The sequence below is a fragment of the Kwoniella pini genome, chromosome 11 (assembly GCF_000512605.2).
Source record: "Kwoniella pini CBS 10737 chromosome 11, complete sequence".
Lineage (NCBI taxonomy): Eukaryota > Fungi > Basidiomycota > Tremellomycetes > Tremellales > Cryptococcaceae > Kwoniella > Kwoniella pini.
In genome coordinates, this window is record NC_091726.1 from 289,844 (window position 1) to 305,793 (window position 15,950).

At 38.2% G+C, this 15,950-nt stretch overlaps 7 protein-coding genes across 7 annotated transcripts; 4 read left to right on the top strand and 3 right to left on the bottom strand.

Moving 5' to 3' along the window:
- Nucleotides 1–236: 236 nt before the first annotated feature.
- I206_107446 (pre-mRNA-splicing factor SYF1) lies at nt 237–3,622 on the bottom strand (the record flags this gene model as incomplete). Its single annotated transcript, XM_070203520.1, has 6 exons — nt 237–583; nt 666–1,182; nt 1,242–1,442; nt 1,495–1,576; nt 1,631–2,769; nt 2,834–3,622. The coding sequence occupies 6 exons, from the start codon at nt 3,620–3,622 to the stop codon at nt 237–239; spliced, it is 3,075 nt and encodes a 1,024-aa protein (XP_070059621.1).
- Nucleotides 3,623–4,246: 624 nt separating this feature from the next.
- I206_107447 (uncharacterized protein) lies at nt 4,247–5,766 on the top strand (the record flags this gene model as incomplete). The annotated part of the gene is made up of 7 exons (XM_070203521.1): nt 4,247–4,259; nt 4,330–4,509; nt 4,584–4,745; nt 4,888–5,129; nt 5,195–5,300; nt 5,408–5,565; nt 5,650–5,766. The coding sequence occupies 7 exons, from the start codon at nt 4,247–4,249 to the stop codon at nt 5,764–5,766; spliced, it is 978 nt and encodes a 325-aa protein (XP_070059622.1).
- A 194-nt stretch (nt 5,767–5,960) lies between these two features.
- Nucleotides 5,961–9,025, bottom strand: I206_107448 (uncharacterized protein; the record flags this gene model as incomplete). Its single annotated transcript, XM_019157492.1, has 2 exons — nt 5,961–7,375; nt 7,441–9,025. 2 exons carry the CDS (start codon nt 9,023–9,025, stop codon nt 5,961–5,963), a joined length of 3,000 nt encoding a protein of 999 aa, XP_019009132.1.
- Nucleotides 9,026–9,926: 901 nt separating this feature from the next.
- Nucleotides 9,927–11,112, top strand: I206_107449 (uncharacterized protein; the record flags this gene model as incomplete). Its single annotated transcript, XM_019157493.1, has 4 exons — nt 9,927–10,243; nt 10,304–10,364; nt 10,434–10,553; nt 10,606–11,112. 4 exons carry the CDS (start codon nt 9,927–9,929, stop codon nt 11,110–11,112), a joined length of 1,005 nt encoding a protein of 334 aa, XP_019009133.1.
- A 328-nt stretch (nt 11,113–11,440) lies between these two features.
- Nucleotides 11,441–11,947, bottom strand: I206_107450 (uncharacterized protein; the record flags this gene model as incomplete). The annotated part of the gene is made up of 3 exons (XM_019157494.1): nt 11,441–11,604; nt 11,713–11,848; nt 11,939–11,947. 3 exons carry the CDS (start codon nt 11,945–11,947, stop codon nt 11,441–11,443), a joined length of 309 nt encoding a protein of 102 aa, XP_019009134.1.
- Nucleotides 11,948–12,760: 813 nt separating this feature from the next.
- I206_107451 (uncharacterized protein) lies at nt 12,761–13,351 on the top strand (the record flags this gene model as incomplete). Its single annotated transcript, XM_019157495.1, has 4 exons — nt 12,761–12,777; nt 12,838–12,903; nt 12,981–13,133; nt 13,225–13,351. The coding sequence occupies 4 exons, from the start codon at nt 12,761–12,763 to the stop codon at nt 13,349–13,351; spliced, it is 363 nt and encodes a 120-aa protein (XP_019009135.1).
- Nucleotides 13,352–13,936: 585 nt separating this feature from the next.
- I206_107452 (uncharacterized protein) lies at nt 13,937–15,740 on the top strand (the record flags this gene model as incomplete). Its single annotated transcript, XM_070203522.1, has 7 exons — nt 13,937–14,026; nt 14,104–14,229; nt 14,292–14,379; nt 14,473–15,016; nt 15,087–15,178; nt 15,259–15,590; nt 15,660–15,740. 7 exons carry the CDS (start codon nt 13,937–13,939, stop codon nt 15,738–15,740), a joined length of 1,353 nt encoding a protein of 450 aa, XP_070059623.1.
- Between the last annotated feature and the right edge of the window lie 210 nt (nt 15,741–15,950).

Here is a 15,950-nt window from a genome sequence, read left to right on the forward strand (position 1 = left end):
GGTTGACTTGTACTATATTGTATATAAATTTAATAGCATATGAATATAATGTTTTTCTTACATTTTACCATGAAGTGAAGTGATTACAAGAAATCTTGAAATCAATTCCGAAATTCGATTCTCACTTGGACCAAGAATGTTTGAAAGTGGAAAGTGAAATTTTCCCGACACGGACCAAGTCTGATTTCATAAATTCATTTATCCTTTTATACAATGCATAATTCTCCTTCAACAAATTAAAACTCATCCTCATCCATCTCAATAGCATCTGGATTTACAACAGCTTCTTCACCTTCATCAGCTTGATCTATACCATTAGAATTTTGAGTTTTAAGTGTAGAAGCAACGAAAGCAGGTCCACCAATTTTTTTAGATGTCGTTGTTGAAGTATTAGGTAAATCACGTTCCATAGCTGCCATAGGATCTGCTGCATCTTGACCTGAATTATCAATTGATTTTTCAACTCCTTTGGCTGCTGCTGCCGTTTGAGCAGCAATGAAAGATGTTTCAGTATTAAATGCAGCTTGGACTGCTCTTTTGATTCTAAGCATCTCTCTGAAAGTATCTTCTGATCCAGTATCAACTGAACAAGTAGCAAATTATCAGCCCATTTGCTTATCGGGAGTTAAGACAAGATCAAGAAAGAATTCGAAACCACTACTCACCTTCGAATTGATTCCATTCATTCCAGAATTCACCTTCAACTCTAGGATCACAAAATTGACTTGCATGAGCATAAATAGCTCTTGCTCTATCAATTTCACCCAATTTTCTCTCCATCCTTGCGAACCTCTCACACATTTCGGCAGTTTGCTTATCAGGTAAACTTTCCAAAGCACGCTCATAAATCGGTCGAGTAGCTGGTAATCCGAAGTTGGCTGTTGCTTTGGCGATGTAGATAGTAAACATATCGAATTTATCGGAATCTTGAACAGTCGTACATGCTCTATCGTAAATTCCCATCGCTCGTTTGGCCAATCCATGTTCCTCTTCAAGTTTCGCATATAGCAGGTATATCGGTTTACAGAATTTGGGTGGGCAATTCTCAAGAGCTTGTTCGAATAGATCTCTAGCTCTTTCAAGTTTCTTTCCGCCATATCGTTTGACGAATTTCGATAAGTAGATGTTCCAAATTTCGAATGCAACAGAAGGGTGGAAAAGCTCGATACCTCGTTCATACACCTGAACAGGTTTGCAGGTCAGTCTGGACGCATTTAACCAAAATTGAGTTTAGCACTGACCTTGAAACTCTCTTCGAAGTACTTGTTTTCCTCTAAGAATCCAGCATAGTTGACAATGACTTGGGCATTTGCAATTTTCAATTCCATGATCTTGTCATACACGACTTTGGTAGATTCCACCGAACCGATTGACTCTTCCAAATCACTGTAGAACGACCAGATCTTAAGTGACTTGAATAAACGTTGTTGAGGTGAGAGGGACTAAAAATATACATTAGCTTGTAAATCAAGCAGGTTGCCGTGATTGACTCACTTCATCGTAGAAATTAACTTTCTTTGGATCTCGCGGTATCGTTGTTGCACGTTGCATTAGACGTATAGCTTCGTCATAATTCCTACAATGATATCAGCTTATAACAATTCATTGTCAAAACTCATACTGCACTCACTCATTTCTAAGTTCCAATTCTGCCCATTCACACCAAACCTCGGCCAACTCATCAACACTCTTGAAGGGTACCTTAGTCGCACGTTCCATTATCTTCCTAGCCTGTTTCAAATCCGGTTCATTCTTTGGTTCTCCTTCCTCGTCTTTACTTCCACCTTCTTCATAAAACTTCGCAAAGTTCACGTAAAGCGGATAAAGAGGTCCAGTAGCCTTTCTTGGATTTATAGTATCTAATGCTTTGATATAAGTTTCCACTACTTTCTCATCATCATCTCCGAACAACGCTACTCGCTTCTCCCATTCAACCACTTCATTCGGATTACGTCGTAAGAGGACTTCATTCAGGATGAACGGCCGACGATCCATCAATTCTTCAAACTTCTTCATTCGTTCGTCTAATTCTTTTTCAGTCTCTTCCAAATCAAAGTCCTCATCTTCTAAATTATCTTCATCTGCCAAAGCATCCATCAAAGTGGATATCATCGTTTCCGAGAATTCAGCATAAGCATCAAAGATCTGGGTGAAATCCCTTATAGTCACAACAGCCGCCAAACCCCTTTCGAAAGTCACTGTTGCTCTATCAAATTCTCCTCGTTTGATCCAGTATGTAGCTAATCCTGTCCATAATCTACCAGCTTGATCTTTGTATACTTCTAAACCGTCTCGCTCTACTATACCTTCAACATCAAGCAATCGAGAATTTGCAGGATCCGTATCTTCGTCATATGGTAAATCTTCCGGTCCTTTCTTCGATACCGCATCTTTAGGTTTATACATTTTCCCTTGTTCAACTGGTACTGGTGGCCCAGCTATCCTGATCAGACGTCCATCTATACTGGCTGGTTCTTCAGCAGGTACAGCTTCTTCTTCTGGTACCGTTATTTCTTCTTCAATTGCTCGTCTCGTTTCTTTCAATTCTAGTGTCTGTTCCTCATCCATACCGACATCATCTGCATACTTTTCTACTAGCTCTAAGAAGTCGACGAATAGCTGATATGGCGATTTGCCCTCGAGCGAAGAGTATAAATTCTTAGCAGCACGACGGGCGAGGGATAAGAGGTATTTGGAAGCTGCGAGCGGACGAGGAGGGGATGAATCGAGGAGATAGGCAATATGTCGTTCAGTCAAGCTTGGGTCAACCTGTGGTCGTTCGTCATTATGATAAATAAGTTTCAGTTCTTTCGGCCATAATGCTCTTACTCACCTTCAAAAACCGCCTCCAAACTCTCTCTCCAGCTTCACCACCAATCATCTCAGCCCATCTAAGATACAAACCCCAAACTCTTCCATGTAAACTTGGAGGTAAAGTTCTCAAAGCTCTATCAAAAGTCCTCCTTGCATAAGTTCTTTTAAAAACTGGTGGACATTTAGGGTGAAATAAAATTGAAAGGTGTAATAACCATGGTGCAGGTAAATGACTTAAACAAGCAATCATTCTTTCACCAGTAGATATAAGTGATTTCCATTCTTCATATCCTATTATACCATCTAATCCACCTTGCCATTCATTAGCTTCTTCAGCAGCTTCTAATAATTCTCTAACATTAGTTTTAAATCCTGATCCTCTTTTTGAATGATGATTTCTAGCTGTTTTTGCAGAATTCGTTAATTGACCAAGTACATATGATTGACGAGTTTGATAATATGATCTCCATAATTTAAAACTTGTTGGAAAAATTGCTAAAGCTCTTTCATAAACCATAGTTAATTGTTGTAAACCTTCTCTTGCTACATGATTTGATAATGGACCTAATAAGATTTCTTCAGGTGAGGGTGTATCTCCTTTAGAAGGTTCATTATTTGCTATTCGTTCTTTTAATTGATGTATGTAAGAAAGCCATGATCTGATATTATCCGGATTGTGTAGAAGGTCTTCCTCGGTTGCTAAGTCGGATGCTGAGATGAGATGCGAGTGAGTAAGAGGAGTAGGAATGGGGAAAGTTAGAGGAAAACGAGAGGAAAGGGAAGTAATGGGGGATTGGTCGATCGCCATTTTGCTAAAACTGATGATGGCGAGTCACCTTAGCGATCTTTGAAAGTGGGCTTTGTCTTTCACGAACAGATGCTGACCAAAGCTGAATTATTATCAATGGAATGTTGAAGTGAGCTAGATCCCAATTGCGAAAGTGGACGTGAAGAGAAGCAGACTCTGCCACGTGCTCGGGATTACCACGGCGTTATGTGGCACTTGCACTACTCCCCTTCGTTTTGTCAGATCTGATCATCGAATATTGTGATACATGCATGGAGACAGAATAAGAGCACAAATAGCATATGCTATGCATGCTCGCCGGAATTATATTCGGATTTTTCGTGGCCCATGTAAGCTTATGTATCGCATCGTGAAAAAGAGATGAATGGCATTGACGAACGGCGGAATCAAGGTCTTTTTTACCCTGAGATAACGAAGTGGAGGATGTCCAAGTTGATTTAGTTGCATTTCACTGTCGCTTCCGGACTAGTATGTCTATCGAGCAATTGTGATTCCAACTTTATTCTGTCAGGTGAACGTGTAGAAAATCGCGATTATCAGAAAGCTTGTCTCTGAGTGATACAGTGCAATAAACCCATTGCTCAGTCATTCAAAATATTTAGAACATCTAAAAGACTACTTAAAATGCGATTCGCAGGTATGTCCTTGATTGTTTCTTGTCAATTTTGTTTTTCCACAGGACTAACATTATTTGAATAACAATAAAGATATCGCGGTGAACTTGACTGATCCTATGTATGCTGGTACATATGTTGGTCGACCAAAACATGATTCTGATATACCTCAAATACTAACTCGAGCGAAAGATAAAGGAGTAGAAAAGATTTTAATCACAGGAACTAGTGCTGAAGAGAATATTAAAGCATTGAAATTGGCAAAAGAGTATAGTAAGTTGAATCGGTAGTATAATTCAGTTTACTCATTAAGCTGATTAATCCTTTTTTTTCGTTCGATTGTTAAGATTTACATTGTACAGCAGGATGTCATCCTACTTCTACAAATGAAATTGATAAACATCCATTAGGTTTTGAAGGATATATAAATGATTTAAAAGAATTAATAAATCAAGATAGAAATGAAAATGGTTCGAAAAAAATAATTTCAATTGGTGAAATTGGATTAGGTGATTTATTTATTTACATTTCCTTCTGTTTTTTTCTTGGTTTTAGGTTTTTTTTTGGGAATTGAAAAAAAAAAAAAGAAAACCAAGAATAAGGTTAGAAAATGTAAACTTTTACTAATACTTTTGAATTTGTTAATTATAGATTATGATAGATTACATTATTCTTCAAAAGAAATTCAATTAAAATATTTACCAAATTTAATTTTATTATCAAAAGAATTTAAATTACCTTTATTTTTACATTGTAGAACATCAGAATCATTTATTGATTTAATTAAAATTTTAAAAGATTTAAAATGGAATTCTAATTGGGTAGGAGAAAGTGGTGGTGGTGGTGGAGTTTTACATTCTTTTACAGGAACTTTAAATGAAATGAAAGAATTAGTAAGTATTATTACAAAACCAGAAATATCAAATTAATTCAGGTTTTTTTTTTTTTTTTTGGAAAGGTTGAAATGGGTTTATATATTGGTATAAATGGATGTAGTTTAAAAACTAAAGAAGGTTTAGAAATGATTAAACAAATTCCATTAAATCATTTAATTTTAGAAACTGGTAAGTAAATTTTAAAAGGAGAAAAAAAAAAAAACAATTATCTATCCAATAAAATTGAGTAACGAATAGCTCAAAGATTTTATTTTTTCAATATTTTCCAAATATAGATGGTCCTTGGTGTTCTATAACTAGTTCTCATGAATCATTTAAATATTTAAAAGATTTAGAAATAGAATCAAATTCAAATTTATTTATAAAAAAAGTAAATAAACCTAATAAATGGCAAGATGGATTAGGTGTAAAAGGTAGACAAGAACCAGCAGATGTAAGTTTTAAATTTCTTTTTTTTTTTGTTCATTTATCAGATTAAATCTTAAAACTTATGATTTATTTTTTTGCAAAAAAAAAGATTGTAGTTATTGCACATATAGTAGCTTCAATTAAAGGAATATCAATTGAAGAATTAAGTGAAAAAGTTTGGGAAAATAGTATGAGATTATTTTGGCCTGATGAAATTGGCAAGTGAATATGAAAGAGAAAATAAATGTATTAAGTGATTAAAATCCTTGATTATAGAATGTAGAACCTAGACAATGGGAAAATCGTTTTATCATATATCATCGAATTGCTTAGAATAAGTGAAGATGTAATAGAATTATACATTATTTCCGATATAACAAATATTATAAAGTTCGCATAACTTCGACTTTGATATTCAATTCATTGAGCTTGACCCATCATCCCTACTGTTCTTCTTCCTTTCGGAGCATCTTCAAGTACGAAACTAGTCATACTATGTAAACTAATACTATTTTTCATTGCTTCATTCTCATTTCCACCTGGTACAGGTTTTCTCCTTACACTTTTTGGTGAAGTAGGATTAGGACTTGATGGAATGTTAGGTATGGATGGTATTCTACCATGTCCTAGGTGATCAGGATGAGAATTTGAATGATCAAAAGAATCTTTATGTATAAAACTATCAACTATCGGTTCACTTATTTTCTTAGTACTAGCATCAATTGAAGGATTTCTTCTTCCTATTGAGGATGAAGAAGTTTTTGAAGAACGATCTTTTGATTCATTTGATCTAAATCCCCATAATTTGAATCTACTCTTTCCTGAACTTCCACGATTCATTGAATTTGTACTTGGTTCTTCTGGTGAGATGGCAGGTCCAAAATCTGTATTTGTTGAGTTTGCTGAATTTGGCATTGGACTACTTACACTCCTCATTCCTCCACCTAAGCCATTTCGTAGAAGACCAAATTCATTTTCGCTCGGAATACCAGATTTAAATAGTCCGACAGTCTCTTTTCCCTCGTTCGGTAGTGGAGGGGAAGACGCTTCGGCGGGGTTCGAGTGGAACATTTGACTTAGATTCTTCGAGGATATTTGACTTTTTAGACCTTTTAAACTGATACTTCCCGATCTGTTCCTCCTCCTCTGCTCGGGTGAAGTCACTCCAGGACTCGGAACACCAGCTGTCTGCGGAGGAGATCGGTGTAAGTAATCTACCAGTTCCGGACTTAACGTATGGGACAAAGTCCGCTGGTGATTGAGATTAGGGGAAGGTGGTCTTTGTGGTCTTCTAGGGATCCATTCTCCAGACTTCGCCGGTATATTCTCTCCAGCAGCTTGTTCTTGTTCATCTTTCATCCTTTTGAGTGTTTCGGTTGATATAGATGCTGGCGAAGAAGCATTACGATTTTGTTGCTCCTTAGGAGCTGTCGATGGGAAAGCTGGTCGAGAGAAATATTCATGAATTGTAGGTGATCCTGGTGAGCCATGTTTGACGGCTGGCCAAGCTGGCTTGGAAAGTTCCTCGCTTTTCGCTTCTGCCTTGCTTTGATTGGATTGTTCTTCAACTTTGGTCTGCGCCACGTCCAGATGAATTGCTGAGCCAAAGGTCCCGTTAGATTTCGCCGAATTCGGTTGAGAGATTTCCTCGTAATCGACGTTAGGGTTTGGCGAAGTGAAACCACCTGCCAGCGGCGAGGAGGCGGGAGGAGGTTTCGAAGCCGGTTTGCGGGGCACAGCAGGAAGTGTCAGGTTGGCGACTTTCGATGCCATCCGTGGAGTAAGCATCCTGGGCGAGGTCAAGCGAATCTCTCGAGGAGACAATTGTCGCATCACTGTAAATTCCACTCGTTAGCTTTTTCGCCTATGAATCAGTAATAGCAGTTTCGATCTAGCTCACTCTTCTCCAGATCATCCAGCTGCTCAGCCATGACAATCCCACTACCCCTCTTATCTAATATCTCCTGCACATTTAATCTCGTACTCTGATCCATCTGGATGTCAACCTTTTCTTCTGGAGCCAATTCAATCGGGCTAGCCAGTAAATCCATTTGCGGGAGCGTATCCGGCTGAAGTAAATCTCTATCCGGATTCACTTCGTCTTCTTCAACCGCTAACGATTGAACAGGCGTGACATTGACCTCTAATTCTTTCATGAATCTAGGTCTGCTATCAGAGACTTTGTTAACCAATGATAATTCCTTAATGCCACCTTCAGAAGCCAATCTTCTATGTCTTCCCTTATCACCACTTGCATTCCTGCTTCTAGAAGATTTGTAATTGTCAAACCACTCAGCTTCGTCTAGGTCTATGTCAAATTCAATCGTCCCCACTATTGGATTTGGTGAAGTATGCGTGTTGGAAGCTATCGTAAAGTTGCCCAAAGATGCCGGGGTTGGAGGTATATTCATCGAAGATATCGAGACATCGGAAGAGTGAGACAGCTCAGGAGGTTCAGTGGATTTCGATCGTTTCATCCGTGGGTGTTGCGGGATATCAGGCTGAGAGGTAGATGACCTTATCATCGAAAAGGGGCTCAAAGGATACTCCATCGATGTATCAGCGGTGTAGATGCCAATTTTCATAGGGGTATGAGATGGCGTAGATGACCTCGAAACCCCTCCATATCCCGATGCTGAATGAACCAAATGCGTTGAGAAAAGGGTTGACCAAGTGACTGATGAGATTTGAGGTCCATTCGGTTCGTCGTTTCCCTCTGAGAAGCTCGATTCGGCTGACGAGCTTGATTCGTCCTTCCGAGAATGACCTGGGAGTACTAGATATACACCAATCCCTATAGTCGATGGTAATCCATATTCTCTTGCTATGCAAACTAACATCGAACCGAGAGTTGGCTGTAGAGGCAGTAACTTCCCCCTTCGCCATTTCTTATGCCTTCTATGTATCGTCTCGGGCGACAAATCGGCTTTCGAAGGAGGTAGGAGACATAAAGGAGGAATGACGGACAGTAAGAAGGGACTAGAACGTATGGGGGATTGCGAGTGCGGTAGTAAGGGAGATGATCTACCTTTCGTTGGTAAAGTCGGTGAGGTTGGGTTTAGGGATGGACTTATCGGTTTTCTGGACTTTAGGGTAGGTGCGGCAGAAGAAGTTTGAGGGAGATTAGGTATGATGATACCGAATGATTGGGCGATTCGGCCTAGTTGATGAGGTGGTAAGGGTTTCTTTGGCGGACCATAGTTCCTAGTTCTTGTATATTCTACATCCTGTATACGTAGCTCGAAGTCTATGGCCCTCTCCTTGCCTTTGAGCGAACCACTGCGTCTCATAACACCGGATGTCGCAATTGATAACGCTGTACTAGTACTCGCTTTACTCGAAGGGTATGAAGAGGGATACCCGTCAAAAGAATTGGTCGAAGGGGTATCAGATAAAGGGGAAGGACGGGCGATGGGTCTCGAGGGCCAAGCAAGTTCTGGAGATGTGATAGCCGGTGCTGTTGAGCCGTTGTGTGGGAGTGTCATGATGAGTAATTTCCTGAGGATGTGATATTGCCCATTAAGGTGTTATGTATTTCATGAGGGATAATATATAGGAGTTCTATAAAGGGTGAAATACCATACGAATCAGCCAGACTTCTTATAAAGTTGTATCAATAACAAAACTCGATGTGGACATCGGTGATAATAACAAGATACGCACAGGTAGTATTTCTAAAAGCTAAATTCAATCTTGATTTTCCACTTGCGGGGGCCGTCATACGACTGTAGTTGTTTACGTAGTACAAAGGAAGGAGGAGTGAGAGTTTATGGGAGTTAATTTGACATTTTGATATTAGTGTGGGTCTGTTATACCTGTTAATTAAGGAGGATATGTGTTGTGGAATGATAGATTATTATCCCTTTGTTATTGTCTTTTATTGATGATCAAACAGGACATTTAAGTCGCGTCAGGAATACCCTTACTACTAAAACTTACAAGCAGAGGTCTGTGCGCGTCGACGAAAAAGACATCAAGAAAGTACACGTGGTCACTCGATTGACCACCGAACTTGAGGTATCATCCAAAGCTTACACTTGAACCCTATTAAACCGACGATGATGATAAGGAAGCGCAGAATGATTGTTGGGATTATCAAGCTTCCAAACATAGACAAATTGTGTGCAAGGACTTTACATAGATTTATAACTGCTTCACTTTTGTTTCCTAATCATGCATATCTTTCGAAAAGTGAATCGCCACTCGGAATATCTAAGCAGGCACCCGATAAAATCAAAAGACAAAAGTGCTGTACAAGAACAAAAAACAAAAACACGCTGTGATCAAGTGTTTCATCTATATTTTCATGTCTATCGAAAATAACCACTTTCTTTCTGCTCATTCTAGTCAATTTACAACTTTGGTCCTCTCCAGCGATTGTAGAAAATGCTAGCTCATTTAGGACATTTACCTCGATTTGTCCGTTTAATCTTGATAACCACTTTCATAATAGTTATACCTACTTTTTACTTTCTCTATCCTAGTCCAGAACGATTACCTGCTCTAGGAGAACATCAAGCTGGAGGTATCGATTCAAATCATTGGAGAAAACCAATCACACCTGATTATTTAGTAAAAGAAGAATCAAGAGAATGGGATGATGAATTACCTTTAGGTGAAAGTCGAATTGGATTAGGTGAATTAAGTGATAAAACGATTCATGGTGGTGTTATTATGCCTACATTAGGTAATGAAACTGCCAAGTAAGTTCAAATCTTTCTACTATTCGTTTGTTTCTATAAAGCTGATGAAATTTTGTAAAGAGCTGAATTAGGTAGATCGGCTTGGAAGGTTTTACATCTTATGACATTAAGATATCCTGATGTGAGAATTTATTCTTCCAATTACACTTGCTTAACCATTTTTGACAATTTGATTTCCTTTGTAATTTAGGAACCAACTGAAGATGATCGACAAGCATTAAAATCATACTTTTACCTCTTCTCGAGATTATATCCTTGTGGAGAATGTGCAACAGAATTTCAAGCTTTACTCAAGGAGTATCCTCCTCAGGTATGTACAAGAGAAAGCTATATTACTTTTGCTAAAAGTTGAATGTTTCCAGACTGGTTCTCGAAAATCAGCTTCATTATGGCTTTGTCACGTACATAATTTAGTTAATGAAAGACTTGGTAAACCAGAATTTGACTGTTTGACTTTAGACGAAACGTATGATTGTGGATGTGGTGATGAGTCAATTACTACCTCACTGAAGCCAGAAGCGACCGGTGAGATGGCGAAGAATCTCGAAGATGAGAGAGATATCGAAGAAGAATCAGTATTGGGATATGAAGGTGACGAAGCTCATGAGGGAGTCAAGGCTAGACCGGGACCAGCCTACGTTGGAAACAAAGATGAAGAAATTGATTCTACTGAATCGACTGAACCTTTGCAAGAACAGAAGGGATTGAGCTGGCATGAAGAGGGAGAAGATATACGAGAAAAGCCGCTCAAGCAAGGTGGAGATATCGGGCCTCATGATCAAGCAGGACCGGAAAACCGAGTTACAGAGAATAACGAAGAAGAACGAAATATTGGAGGTACATGGCTCAACGACGATAGTGCAGTGTAATCAGAAGATGATTGATTTAGGAGAGGAGCTGAATAGACGGTTGTTGTAGCAACGATATCTTGAACGATTTTGAACGCCCTTATGCTTATTTAGACGATTTTTCATCTTCATTGAATGCTTTTATACGTTGTAAATAATATATAGAACTGTTGTATGCATATACGTGATTAACCTTATGCTCAAAACCAATTCTAAGCTATACTGTTCACAGTTAATAAATCTCAGCAATCGGAAACAGATATATACTTTATCTATACATAAGAGTAAAACAAATCTCTACTACTAAACATTCACCTCTAAGACTAGATACTGTGAATTACGAAATTACCTAAATTTCAATTGAAGGTATTTTAGTAGCATCATCAATCAATTGTTGAGAATTAATAGTTTTTCCAGTTTTAGAAATTTTTTGAGTAATTTCTTCAAATGAAGGTAAATTTGGACCCCATACAAGTACAGTTTGAGTAGGAAGTGAAATATGATATGCGTTGGCTAAAACCAAAAAAAAAAAAATTGAAAGTTAATAATCTTATTAATTATTTTTATTTTATCTTCTTTTTGATGAAATATGAAAGGCTTAAAAAAAAAAAAGAAACATACGAGGTTGAATATTTTTACCTAAAACTCTATTTACTGCACCTGAACAACCTGTACATGTCATTTTTACATTATATTGATATGCTGGTACAGTTGGTTTAGAATTTGGATTGGAATTTATTACATTTAAATTTGCTGGCTTTTGTCAATTTCAACGAAAGTCAGCATTTTTGTTTTAGTATTTATTGTAGACGATAAAGAAGCTTTGTATTGTGAGTCAAATACTTACAGTTGCCATGTTGTTTAAGTTAGTCTTTTATGTATTGTATCGTTTTATTAATTATCTTGCGATATGATTGAGTGTGTCTTGAAATTTGAGATGTGGTATGAAGTTATAAATGCTATCTATACCTTTGTATGTGTTATTGCTTATTCATTCATGGTATAGTTGTCAAGCACCTTATTTGCATGGACGTGTTCGGTAATCCTACCGTTGACGCAATGATCGTCGGCCGGCGGAGGACGCCGCGTCAGTTGAGGCAAGTGGCAAATTGTTTTCTTGGCCGGAAAAGGTATTTTCACCTGTTGCATGAGCCACTGCAAGAATGACTGCAACTCTGTTGCGCCAAAAATAAAGAGGTCACTGACTGTGAATGATCATCCTCCTAACCTCGATTGTTAATGACCCGTTGGATTTTAGCAATCGGAATGGCTCTCAAGGCTGACTTTCGAGGGGTAACGCAGTCAGGTCTTCTAATGCCATTGCTGATTCATCTCCGGGGTGTCCGTTTCGATCTTCACTAACACCATAAAGGAAATGAATCCCTCGGATCATGTCATTTAGAGTGGACGTTATAAGAAACAACGTGGCTGGTTTATTTACTTACTGTGTACTCCACTTCATCTAGCGAAATCTCGATTTCGATGAAAGTGGACAAAGGTGAACGTGCCTTTGTTGTGATTAGCTCGTCATTCCAGAAAGGAAGGCCATAAGAGGGTATATATACCGCTTACGATGGCTGTAATCTAAGTATGTCATGTCCAACAACATTCCAACATACTCAATACTAAGCACTCAGTAAATATCTTTACTGAATAAACCAACTTTATCATGTCTGACAAGAACTCGTATGTAGTCCAGTGTGTCATTCTTTCCTTCTCCAGTACTGATAATAGGTTGTATGTAAGTGACGCATCAACCGTCTGGTCCAACAAATATCTGAAGTATTTTAGGGCCAAAGCGACAGAGCAAGGGTGAGTTTCTGTTATACAAGGTCTCGTCTTCCTTATCGAAACTCTATGAGTTAATTATCCTGAAACGATCATTTCAGATCCACCAAAAATTCTTTTGCGAGCGAAACTGAGGACGGACCTGAGCCTGAAATTGTAACTGAATTGAGAAGAAATAAAGCTCCTTCAGCAACCATTGAAGAAGTTTTAAATCTCACCAAAATCGCTAAGGGGATACTTCCAGAGGGATCAGAGTGAGTAACGATCAGATACCAGTCATTCTTCAGTAGTTTGCAACTTGTCAATAATGAGCCTAAATTGCTAACTTTGCATAATGCGCAAAAGCGTGTCACAAGCAGTCACTACGGTTATTGACAAGCTCGCTGATACTCGAGAATCTACAGGTGGAACTCTGTCAGTGGCTGAGGGAGAATTTAAGGCCATGTTGGAAGATATGTATCCTAAGAAGTGATTGAGCGAATAGTTGCGGATAATATGCCTTCTCAGATGGCCTCTTCCATAATCATGTTGAAACATGTCTTGAATGAATTGCACTGACTTGTATAAATCGCCTGTGTATCTTTGTGTAGCCTTTTGCATACTGCTCCCTGCAAGTAAACAATGCTTCATCATTTACCTGAGAGTTGAAAATGCATTTTCATATGTTTCGGGAAGTGCTATACGGTAATTGCTTTTTTTGCCAAAGATCTTACAACCGGTATAACGGGTATATTGATCTACGTCACATCCACGTGATTTATCCTTTAATTTGATTTAAATTAGTTGACTGTATTTATCGTATTTATCTCCTTGGTAACAACCTATATATAGACTGACGATCGAAAGAATAGGTTAATGTCGTAAGAGAAACCCAAATTATAATAAAAATACAACATTTGTTTATCCATTTAATTGCTAAACTCACGATAAGTCAATATCGAATAAGAACAAACAATAATAGTGATCAAATCAAATTCGAAAATTTCCTCTTACCAACCATTCTCGCTGTTCTCATAATTTGATCAGCTTGCTAGCTTGATCTTAAAAACTCTTTGATATGTCTCTCTTGGCTTCTTCATTGGCAGGAGCAAATTATATGACTTCAAATAATGAAGATAGAGAATCAGCTACTAATGGTGCTGCTGAGGTAGGTTCGCTGACAATTATAAAGTAGATATTATATTATGATTGAAATTGACTATCTTCATTCATGAATGATCACAGTTTACAAGAAGGAAGAAATGGCCTGAAATACTTTTAAAAGAGCTTGTTGGAGGTTCGATTTTTTGTTTAAAACCTATCATGACGAGAAAAGAGAGTGGACAGGGTAGTACAAGCTGGAGTTGGAAGGTGTGTTCATAATTACAATTCAATTATGTATGATATACAAAAGCTGATCAGATCGAACTTAGATCATCTATAGCTCGCCTGCTGTTGGCGAGATGTTAGGTCAAAAACCCGCTGAATTGGAAGGAAAAGATTTTTTAGATTTGGTATTTGGTAAGTTTTTAACTCAATTAGTATATACTACAAAACAGCCATTTTAGACAATATGAGGAATACGATAGTTGATATGATTACTATCGATTATAGCTGCCGATCATTCTCAAATCCAAACATTCTTTCATCACCTTTTGACCCCTTCTTTACCACATCACGGCTCATCATCTTCAACGTCAATTGCGACATCATCGAATTCTGGACCAGGAGCCTCATTGTCAACTTCACCTACATTAGGTGACTCACAAACAACCTATATCAGAATGCTAAGTACGTCCGCTAATGGATCTACCGATAATTCACCTGAATCATCAAATGATTCCTCTAATACAACAAACTCGAACTCTATGGGTAATTCAAAGAGGGGTGGACCCGTTGTATGGGAATTAAGAGCTCATGCAAGTGGACTGGGAGATGAGATACCTATCAGTGGGACTGAGAATTTTGGTACAACTCAAGGGGGAACAGTACAACAACAGCCTCAGAGCGGTGAAAATGGGGCAGCCAATGGAATGAAGGGAAAAGCGATTTGGGTAATGGGCAGAAGGGTTAGGGATAATAATTCGACTGAGAGTAGTGTGTCTGAGAACAGTGGAAATGGAAATGGGGGATTGAGTGGTAATGGGAATAATCAGTCGTAAGTTGATCGGATATTTGATTACAAGCTGTCTGATAGCAATGCTGATGTTTCTATACTTTATCTACAGGCTTGATGCGTTCTTGGAACTTAAATTGGAGAATGAGCGATTGAGAGAGGAGTTAAGGGAATTGCAGTTGGATTTAGACGAAGATATGCCTTGTAAGTGATTGCTCGGTGCACTTTACAAAGCCGCTCAAGCTGGTATAAGACACAAGATGGCTAATCGTTTGGTTGAATAGCTCGAAAATCATCTGGACCAAATATCTCACCAACAAAAGCGACAGCCTATGTACCATCATCATCAGCTTCTTCATCCGGATCATCACCTTCATCGTCTCGATCATCTTCTCCGTCAAGAGTTGTTGGAGGATCAGGATTCACAGCTACTGGTAGACCAAAAGGTAAAACTGGTAGACCTCCAAAAGAAGGTAAAGAGAAGAAAAGAAAAAAATCTGCAGCTGGTGGAATTATTGGAAAAGAAGGTGAAGGAATGCATGTTTGTGTTACTTGTGGTAGAACAGATAGTCCTGAATGGAGAAAAGGTCCATTAGGTCCAAAAACTTTATGTAATGTAAGTTTGGCTAAAGTTTTTCTTGTGATAACCTTTGAAATACAAGAAGCTGATGATTTAATGGAATAGGCTTGTGGTTTGAGATGGGCTAAGAGAAATTCAAATCAACCTACTAGAAAAGATAGGAAACCAAATGATGGCAAGAAGTGAGCTTAATTGGGTAAAACAATAATATGATTTATTATACAGAAAGTCATGTGGCTTGATGTCAGCAGCGAATCTCTATGGCATCGTATTACGTCGTACCTGTATAGTATAGGAAGACGCCATGTGCTTATAGTCGCATTCAGGTGAAAAAGAAACTCGAGAAGAATTTAATGATATTGTAAAGATCATTATATGTCATTATATATATCTAAT